Source organism: Bidens hawaiensis, unplaced genomic scaffold (genome assembly GCF_021521415.1).
Source record: "Bidens hawaiensis isolate Kalapana, Puna unplaced genomic scaffold, B.hawaiensis_p1.1 tig00001155_1, whole genome shotgun sequence".
Taxonomy (NCBI): domain Eukaryota; kingdom Viridiplantae; phylum Streptophyta; class Magnoliopsida; order Asterales; family Asteraceae; genus Bidens; species Bidens hawaiensis.
The window spans coordinates 25,060-34,750 of NW_027504955.1; the positions used below are offsets into that span (position 1 = coordinate 25,060).

General features: G+C 33.9%; 1 protein-coding gene across 1 annotated transcript; it reads right to left on the reverse strand.

The window, feature by feature from the left end:
- Positions 1-4,690: 4,690 nt before the first annotated feature.
- Positions 4,691-8,273, reverse strand: LOC143609528 (GATA transcription factor 27-like). The gene is made up of 8 exons (XM_077084261.1): positions 7,765-8,273; positions 6,678-7,100; positions 6,195-6,591; positions 6,048-6,114; positions 5,768-5,871; positions 5,427-5,613; positions 5,230-5,326; positions 4,691-5,150 (listed from the first exon to the last, which is right to left on the reverse strand). Exons 1-8 carry the CDS (start codon positions 7,802-7,804, stop codon positions 4,861-4,863), a joined length of 1,605 nt encoding a protein of 534 aa, XP_076940376.1. The 5' UTR covers positions 7,805-8,273; the 3' UTR covers positions 4,691-4,860.
- Positions 8,274-9,691: the final 1,418 nt, after the last annotated feature.

Below are 9,691 nucleotides of genomic sequence, written 5' to 3' on the forward strand. Positions count from 1 at the left end.
TAAAAATAAGGACATCTCAACGATATATTTGAAATTTTATAAAAAGGGTCAAAGTCGGCCAGTGAGACGATAGGAGATAAGTTTCATCGTCGAGGCTCGAGAGAGAAACAACCCGGATCACCAACTAAGGCCCCTAAATGACCGCTCAATGATAAAAGAGGTAGGGATGCAGAGACATCCAGTAGGTTTGCCTAGAAGCAGCCATCCTTGAAAGAGTGCGTAATAGCTCACTGATCGAGCGCTCTTGCGCTGAAGATGAACGGGACCAAGCGATTTGCCGAAACGGTGGGATGAAAAATTACTTTTAAGTTAAAAGTTATAAAAAAAAATTAATTAATTATAATAATATAATATTTTGTAATAAGAGTTTTGAACAAATTGAGTATCATTTCTTGATTGTCGGATTCAGTTCAAATACTTTCAAAGATGACGAACTTGGGTCAAAAATTGTATGGGACCTTGATATTGGAACACGTGTAAGCTTATTATTGGCCCGCAAATCCTGTCGAAACACATCCAAAATTAGCACCCCCGTCTAAATTTCATGTGGCATTTTTGAAATAATGAAAACTTAAAGCCACTTTTGTATTTCTCTTTATAGAAAAAGGGTCAGATTTTTTCCAATTGTTTAGGTGGTTTAAATTTGTCACTTAAAATATTATTGGGTTATTTGTTTTGTTTTTCTTTTTAGCTTTTTTGTAGTTCCAAAACCCTAACGGGTATAAGGGAAGTCAACTGAATGTCAATTTTGTGTTTGTTTTAATTCCGGTACAGTAACGAGCATGACTGAAACCGACCTAACGTTAATTTTGTGTTTTTTTTGTTTTAACCCGGTAGGGTAACGAACATGAAGGAGGGACCGAATTCGCGTAGAATCATAACCTCAACGTCCGGACCGACAACGCTCAGGTTTTACCAACGCTAGAGTTTACCGACCGACACCATACATTGGTTCACCTCAAAGCACGCGTCCAGCAACGCTTGGGTTTTATCACCGCCCGGATTTACCGACCAAATAAACATCAAATATTCCCGTTATAGTTATGGTACAATAACTTCACGTAACAAACACCACCCAAAATTACGTCGACTTACCGATTCAATGCTTGGGTTTTACCGACCTGCCCAGGGTAAAACACTAGTTATTAATAGTTCCAAAAAAAAATACACGCTCAACTATCACGTTTGCTATCCTGTCATTCTATAGGACTGAATATAAAACATCTTACAACTACAGGGGGGCTATTTAAAAATATTCCGTTTTAAAAAAGCAGCATAATGGCGCGAATATACCCGTATCTATTAAACCAACAAAACAAAAATTGGCGGGAAACTGACTTCAATAAAACAGAGCTCCCATAAAGAACGCCAACGGCTTATATTCTTCTCCGATTATACATATTCGGAATTGGTACGGTCTGTATGCTGTATATATAGGTTACCGAATTTACGACCAACGACGAGCTTATTATTAATAATAATAATTAGAATTCTTGCGTGATGGTCGGTTTTGTCGAATAAGAATTGAAGCTTTTGATCGTAAGCACAGGGTGATGTTTTGATGGTGGGTTTGGGATTAATGAGATGAATATTGGATTTTGGGTGGTGGGTGACAGAAGGTTTGGAGCGTGGTTAACGAGTCCGACAGTTTAGAGCGCATGCAAGGTGTTTGTGAAAATGCCTCTGAGAGACGATAGGATGATTGGAGGTTTGGGAAGTGTGGGAAATTAATTGTATTAGTGGAATTAACATGTTAAGATGCGTGAGCACGAAAGGACACATTAACTAGCATCTGCAAAGCATAGTTGTTAAAGACTCAACGCGTTTAAAAAGCGAGGGCCCGAGATAAGCAAGGCGCGTGGCATAAGCATACCATTTTTTTGAAGGTTTTGGCTAGTTTAGGCTGGTTCCAAGTCATCTTTGGATGTTTCAGACCAGTTTGCTTGCAATTTGCAGAAGTTTTCCGGAAGTTTTAGGATTTGGCCAGAATTTAGCTGGAATCTTGCCCGAAATTCGAAGGATCGCCTGGATGGCATCAAGGCGCTTTCCTGCGCCTCGCCTGAGAAGTTGAGGGTGCTTAGTGATGTCTCAATCATACTTTGAAGATAATGGTGGTGGTTGCTGCTCTAAGGTCTTCAAGATTAAAGCTTGCATTAAAAACTGGTAAAAGCTATATTTCTCAAGAAACTTAAAATATCTTTTGGCATATAATGTTTTGTTGATCATTTTCTGTGTATCGGGTTTGTATCTAACATTAAATCAGTTTTTGTTTTGAGGTAGATACTGTGAAAACCAGTAATTAACATTTAACAACAATAAGAGGACAGACATTACCAAGTAATTCAAATCCAGTTATCACTCTGTTATGAACATCCCAGATAGTTTTGCCACTTGATCATTACTATGCATTTAAAATATCCATGGTTACTTGATTTTATAATAAAATGTTGTACCAAAAGGCATTTGACCCAATGGTATCATGGTGTGTTATAAGGTACTCACTCTTTGTAGGTTGAGGGTTCAAGTTTTGTGGTACTGTGTGGTATTATCATCTTTGTTAGTAAGTGAATTTTTTGGATACTTCTTTTTGTTATAAAGAACTTTAGATGTGTCACATGTTTTACGTACCCGATATGACATAAAATTATATTAGTTTGCGTCCAAGAAATGCTAATATTGATTTTGCAACAAGTTGGAATGCGATAATGAAGTTTTATATTTGATCTATTTGATCATTTATCTTTCGGTCTTTAGTATTAGTGGAATCCTTTTAAGAGTATAAATGGTGGTCGGTTTATAGGGCTAGCCGTTCAAAGTGGGTTGATAGCCATGGCACACATTCTGTAAGGTCAATAAACTCGAACCGATCAAGTGGTCCCTTTTGTCCAAAAACAGATATGCATCTTTCATATACAATACACAAAAGATAGTTGAGTACAATATACTACTATGCAATGATTTGACATCATGATGGTGAAACATTATTGAAACAAACACACCATGTCAAGTTCTTGATTATTTTTTGTCATACACATACCTATGTTTAGCTGTAGTGTTTCATATGTTCCTATAAAAGCTATTTCTTGAGTAAAGTTGCACATTGATTGGCTTGCTATAATAGAAAATACCTATAATGCATCCTTTTGGGCCTTTCTTCTCTTTTATAACACATGTATGGTTCTAGGTAAAGATCTAATCACCATCATTCATGCAAGTGAGCACTACCTTTCAAACCTAATTCACATGCTTCCCACATAGTCAAAACATTCAAACATGACATCTTTCTCCCTTACTCCATTATTAAATCATAAAAATATTAACCCATCTTTGAGAATAATAATATAAAATCCAAATCATTTTAAAAACTACAAGTATAAAAATACCCATCAAGATAAAGTTTTATATATGGATGGACATCTTAATCATTGGAAAACAAATTTGGCATAACAATTCCACAATAATTAGGCATAACCTAATCACTACTAAAATACAAAAAGTAAACAACAAAAGACACTACATTGTCTAAGGGCATTAACACAACTATTAAATCTTACCAATACTCAATTTAATATATACAACATAACCCTTTATTTCTAATAAAACAAGCTAGGTTTAACTTATATGCCTAAAAACTGATTCTTTTCTACATTTTTTTTTACTTTTTAAAGTTTAAGACCATGTGTAGTCGTAAAGCTCCACATCCAGGGGTTATGCGCCACGTGGCGCCCAGTCAGAGTTATGGTTTTGTACAAAAACAGGCTGTAGTCATAACTCTCCACATCCAGGGGTTATGCGCCACGTGGCGCCCAGTCATTATAATTTTATTTGTTTTTTTAAAATAATAATTCATTTAAATAAATTAACATAAAATTAAAAATTACATTAAACTTCCAAATAAAAATTACATTAAACTAAATTAAAAAAAAAATACATCAAATTAAAATAAAAAAACATAAATAATACTAATAAAACTAAAACTCATTTATATTTTTCTAAAATTTTCGCTCGTTGAGTGGCTTTTAGAGATTGGACTATCGGGTCGTCTTCGGATAGCTCGTTTGATAAAATCTCGATGTCTTTGTCCATCTCATTCCTTCGAAGTAGGTTGACGGCGTCCAAGTTTTGTAGAAGTGCAAAGTACGCGGCCATTTGCGGGTCATACATTTGCGGGACGGGTACAGTTGGCGTGGTGGTAGATTGGTTCGGTTGTGGATTTTGGTTGGCTTGACGGGCATATTGACCGAAACCGAGAATATTTTGGTTGTTGTTTGGAAACATGATGGTAGAAATATTAGTGTAAAAGATATAAATATTTGTGTAAATTGGTAGATTGGAAGGAATGTGTTAAAAAATATGAGTTTGGTTTGTTTATATAGTATAAATATAATTAATTTTTTTTTTAAACTCCAACGGCTCCATCCAACGGTAACATTTTGATTCTCGTGCCATTCTAGCGTTTTAGATACAACGCGCAAAAAAAAAACTTTAACATAACGCAGGGGGGGCGGTGTACCCCCTGCGTTTTCACCCAAAACGCTAGGCACAACGTGCCACTACACCTGGTCTAACTCCAAGTTGGATACAAAATCTCTAGGGATTACCATTAGTGACATTCTAAACCTTTTTTAAATATAATCTTTTTGTCAGCATATACATTAAAAAACCAAAGATAGCAACCATCAAAATACACTGAACCCAAAACATAAGATCCTGTGCAAATGTAACCAACCAACAAAGCCACGGTAGCGTTATTCGGTACACTGAGGCCTACAAAGTTTTCAATGGTCCAGCATAATAGGTTATCATAGTAGAATAGTCGCCTACATAAACCCTAAAACGAGATTTTTCGACTAGTTCGTTTCACGGGCCCGCAAAACTTTGATATACCGAGCTGCTGCTAGGGCTTGAATTCGGTAGCAGTAGTTCTGCTTGAGGGAAACAAGAGTGTGATGGCACATCTAGCAACAGATCTTGTTCAGAACTTTCATCTGCATATTTTAGTGATTCAAGCATTAGGGAGCTGTGATCCGGTGGTAAGGCGAACAGGCTTCTTGGGCTGAAGCCCGGCCCGTCATTGTCCATGGGCTCTTTGTGTTCATAGTTTGCCTTCATTGATGGTCTTTTAGGGCTCTTCATTACAGCCTTTGATCCTGAAAGATTCAGTTGTTATACAAAGCATTCTTAATGCAGAAAACATTCACATTTTCATTTTTAAAATGCAATGCTGACCTGTATATGGTTGATATTGGGCGTCTCGTGGCCTCTTTACGTTTACCGCACGACCACCAACTGCAGCCCCTCCATTATCATGTTTACGTTTTGCATCCTAAACGAAATACAAACATAAGATTAGTGTAAATGAGTAAATTCTTTCAAAAAAATTCATTTTGACAATATAGGTATTTTCTTTTTGATCAAATTTAAACCTCGAGCTGAACATATTTCGCCACCCAATCGGATTTTGTAGCACTACAAAGAGCAAGCTCCTTTAATGTTTTACGGTCTTCATTTTTCACCATTGGCGAAGATAGATCAAAAACTCCTTCAGAAATAAGCTTCTGGAAGGAAGATAGGTTGTCCTTAAACTGAGGGCTATCAAACATGCTCTCGAGGCTGTGAAGTTTTAAAATAAGATCTTATTACGATCATTTGTATAACTATATGAACATGAATATTAAATAGCTTTGATTTATCTCTATTGAGTAACTATAATATTCGTGTGATGTAAGATAAGTATTAATAACATTATTATATATAGTATGCAAACCTTTCAGGGAGTTGAAGAGAATCAACATAAGGTAAATATTTAAGCAGTTGTTTCTGTTCATCATTTGTCATATGTTTTTTAAACTCTCCAAAGTTGATAATATCCTGCAATATATGAAGTAGTTTCATGAGAACATTTAACGCAATAAGCAGATAAGCAAGTATTAATAAACAATCCCAAACACCCCATGTGTATCTAACGGTAATATTAAATTACTTATTTACCCTTTCTTTAACCTAAATCGAGATACTTTTTTAACCATAATTAAAAATCATCTTACATTCAGATCAATGCTGCAAAGTGGAGAATTACAGTTCATAAGTATCTGCAACTTTTCGTCATCATCCCTATAATTTACAACAAAAACACATACATTTCACTTATTTGGAAAAAAAACAGATAATATAATATCTATGTAAATACATACCGGTTCAAACAGTCTTGATTCACGGGTTTTTTGGCCCGGCTCAAAAAATTCCCACCCTTGTTAGCATTATATACAGGAAGGGTAGTAATGCGCGAATACGCCTCGTTTTTCGTATCAACAGAGAGAGAACTCGCTTCAGATTCTTCTTCACGGGCCATAGAACTTGGATGGCGAATAAGAACACTTCCATGCCCTATTTCAACCGAAACCATCGGCGTATCACTTTCAAATATCAAATCTTCTTCTGATGAACCCGAAAAATAAGATTGTTGTTCATGTAAAATGGTGTGTAAATCTTTTGTAAGTTTCTCAACAGGAGACTGTTTTAGTCGGTTAACACATGTTCGTTTTCTTGAAGGCACCATTGTGTCCCAAACAACTGATGATTGTGCTTGACCTGAATAAGTCATAATTAAATATTTAAACAAACCCTGATCAGAATAAGTTTTACTGTATCCAAACGCCCGAAATTGTTTAAAATACCTGTCAAATCACTAGCATCTGCACTTGCAAGTTGCATATAACCATCAGAATTAGATATAGCAGAACCAGAACTCGATCGGTTGCTTGTATCTTCATCAAACAGTTTGCGAAAAGCCTGGTTATGGTACTCATACGCGAGCCCACCGCCACCAAAACCGCCACTGTCGGCACTACCGAGCATAATGCTGGCAGAGCTGCCTACTGCATTGTCATAATTCGGCTTTCTTTTTAGTAGTTTCGTCTCTTTGCTCTTAATGGATATAGTCTTAACCTTAGATGTCCTATGGTAATCAAGATCATCAGGCTTGGATCGAGCATGAAGTGGTGTGTAGTTTACAAGTGATCCTTTGGTTCTCCAGCGCGACCCGCACGCGTTGCACAAAACGGGCTTGTCTGGAGGCCCGTTTCGCCACAACGGAGTGCCTGCAATCACAATTCATTTTCCCAGAATGTTAAAAAATAATTAAACTGTTACACAATTGAATGACTGTATAAATGGACATGAATGTAACAAAATCATATATTCATATTACACATATTCCATTTTGGTTGTGTTTGATGGTTCTTTAGACATTAAAAGCAATCAAGAACAATATGAATGTTGTTAACATGAAGCAAATTATCAAAAGAGGTGGTGTGCATTATAATTTGAAGTGAAATTAAGCAACAAACAATTAATTAAGCCAAAAGTCATTGATAAAAGATTACTCTGTATTTGATATTGAACAAGTCAAACATCTGGTTTTTATAACAAATAAGCTCAGATTTCAACTATTTCTTGTGTTCGACATCGAAAAACAACTTAACCTATCAAAGACTCCAATAATTATTCATATTCAAGTTATTAAACACCAGAAAAAAAAAATCCCAGAAACAGACAACAATCAGCATAATAATCATGTATTTTGTCAATAATTATTTCCAATTTTTTCCATGTAATTTCTGCAAATTTTGACCAAACTCAAACCACCATATGGATATTGTAAATCATGATCTCATAAACAAAATACAACAGAAGAAAATAAAAAATAAAAAAAAAATCAATCCATTTTTATAAAAATAAAATTCCCCCAAATTGTAAACTCACTCGTAACACCACAGTGATAGCAAGGTCCTTGCTTTCCCATCTCCAAAAAATTAATTTTCCACTTAAAAATAAATAAAACCCAAATTAAAATAAACAAAAAAGAACCAAGAAATGAACTATTCTCTGTAAAGAAAACTCATTTTTCAATTTTTTTTAATTTTTCTTCAATAAAAATGAAACCCCAGAAAACTTATGAACAAGATTCAACTGGGTGTTGAAAATTTATAAATAAAGATTTCAGGAAACCCTTAAAGAAGACCAAGAAGTTAACTTTTTTTAAAAACCCACCAAAATTATTGAATAAAAATAGGGAAAACTGAAGAAAATTAGATGGGTTATTGTTGTTTCATAAGAACATAAGCATCTGCATCATCATAATATTAATGATAATAATAATAATAATAATCCAATGGAAGAAGAAGAAGAGAAAAAAAGAAAAGGAATCTAATAAATGGTTGGGAAAGGAAGGTGAAAATGGTGAGGGGGATAGAGAGAGAGAGAGAGAGGAGTTTGTATCTCTTGTGTGTGTGTGTGTGTATGCCTCTTAATTCTTAATGTTTCAACTTTTTTTCTTTAAATAATTATTTTATGTAATTAGTTGTATTAATATTAAATTTTTTTAAACTATTAGAGAAGTCTTTAAGAGTTACCGACTAAATACATAATATTGAGATACACTTAAAAACCCGCTTAGTTTAAGGATTCAACCAGTATACGTCATATACTCACCTAGTATTTAATCATCACCTGATACCGCTGAAACTAAATGTTAGTACATGAATCAAACCGAACATATATCACGTGAAATACCAAGTTTCTCTCTTACCACTTCACCACTAGATGTAATATTAATACATGTAATTGTAATGAAATGTCGTTGGAAAACAATGTTTGACTTTTTTTCTATGATGTATTTAAAACCTATAAAAATGATATCTTAAATGATAAAATAAAAATGGATTCTTAGGATGTAACTATGTATTGAATAATGGCGTTTAAAGAAATGAATTATCTTGAAGTATAATAATATTATTTTTTTTTTTGTATGGTGAAAGGGTGTGGATGTGTGATATGCTTTTCTCCGTCACATTGATAACAAGAGTTCAACATATCCTTTACGAATAAAAATCAAATATTTATTTTATAATTTTTAAAAATGAATAATATGGTTTATAAATCATCACCCGTATGCATTCACATCCCGTTCCTTATCTCATCTCTATAACTACACTATAAAAACTACATTTTTCTTTCCTGTTTAATTAAATAATACTTTTATCATTACAGTTTTCTCTCTCCTCACTCACAACCAATCCAACAAATATTAAAAAATAAATAGGAGGCAAACAATGTTTCCCAAATGTTTCTCCAAATTTACAAAAATCACTACATTTCTCTCTCTATCCTATAATTTACCAATCCCCCTCACATAACTATGAGGGGTGAGATGGGAATGCTCTAATACATCAAAATTATATGATAAAGATATTTGAGTGGTTGACGGTAACATGATTTAATTAATGCCTTAAAGTTATTAAATTAACTCTTTATATTAAAACGCTTATATGTAAATTGGTACATCCATTGTATATGAATCTGCATATGTATAAACGCTACGTACCGTGTATAGAAGTGAAGTCTACATAATTAATAGCAAATATTTGATTATTGATTAAGAACTATAATATCTTCTGATACATATATTGATTTTATGAAGAAAAAAAATTCATAATACAAATTTAAAAACTTACAAAACATAACAAAGTGGGTAATCACAACCATTAAACAGAAAGATGAGAGTGTTTTTAAAACTATTTAAATACAAAATGTGGTATTTGACTTTTATTTTTACTTTTTAATTTCTTCCTTTTTTTTGGTAGATGAATGAAATGTTTATTTGTTTCATAGAAGTTAGGAAAATAGTCAT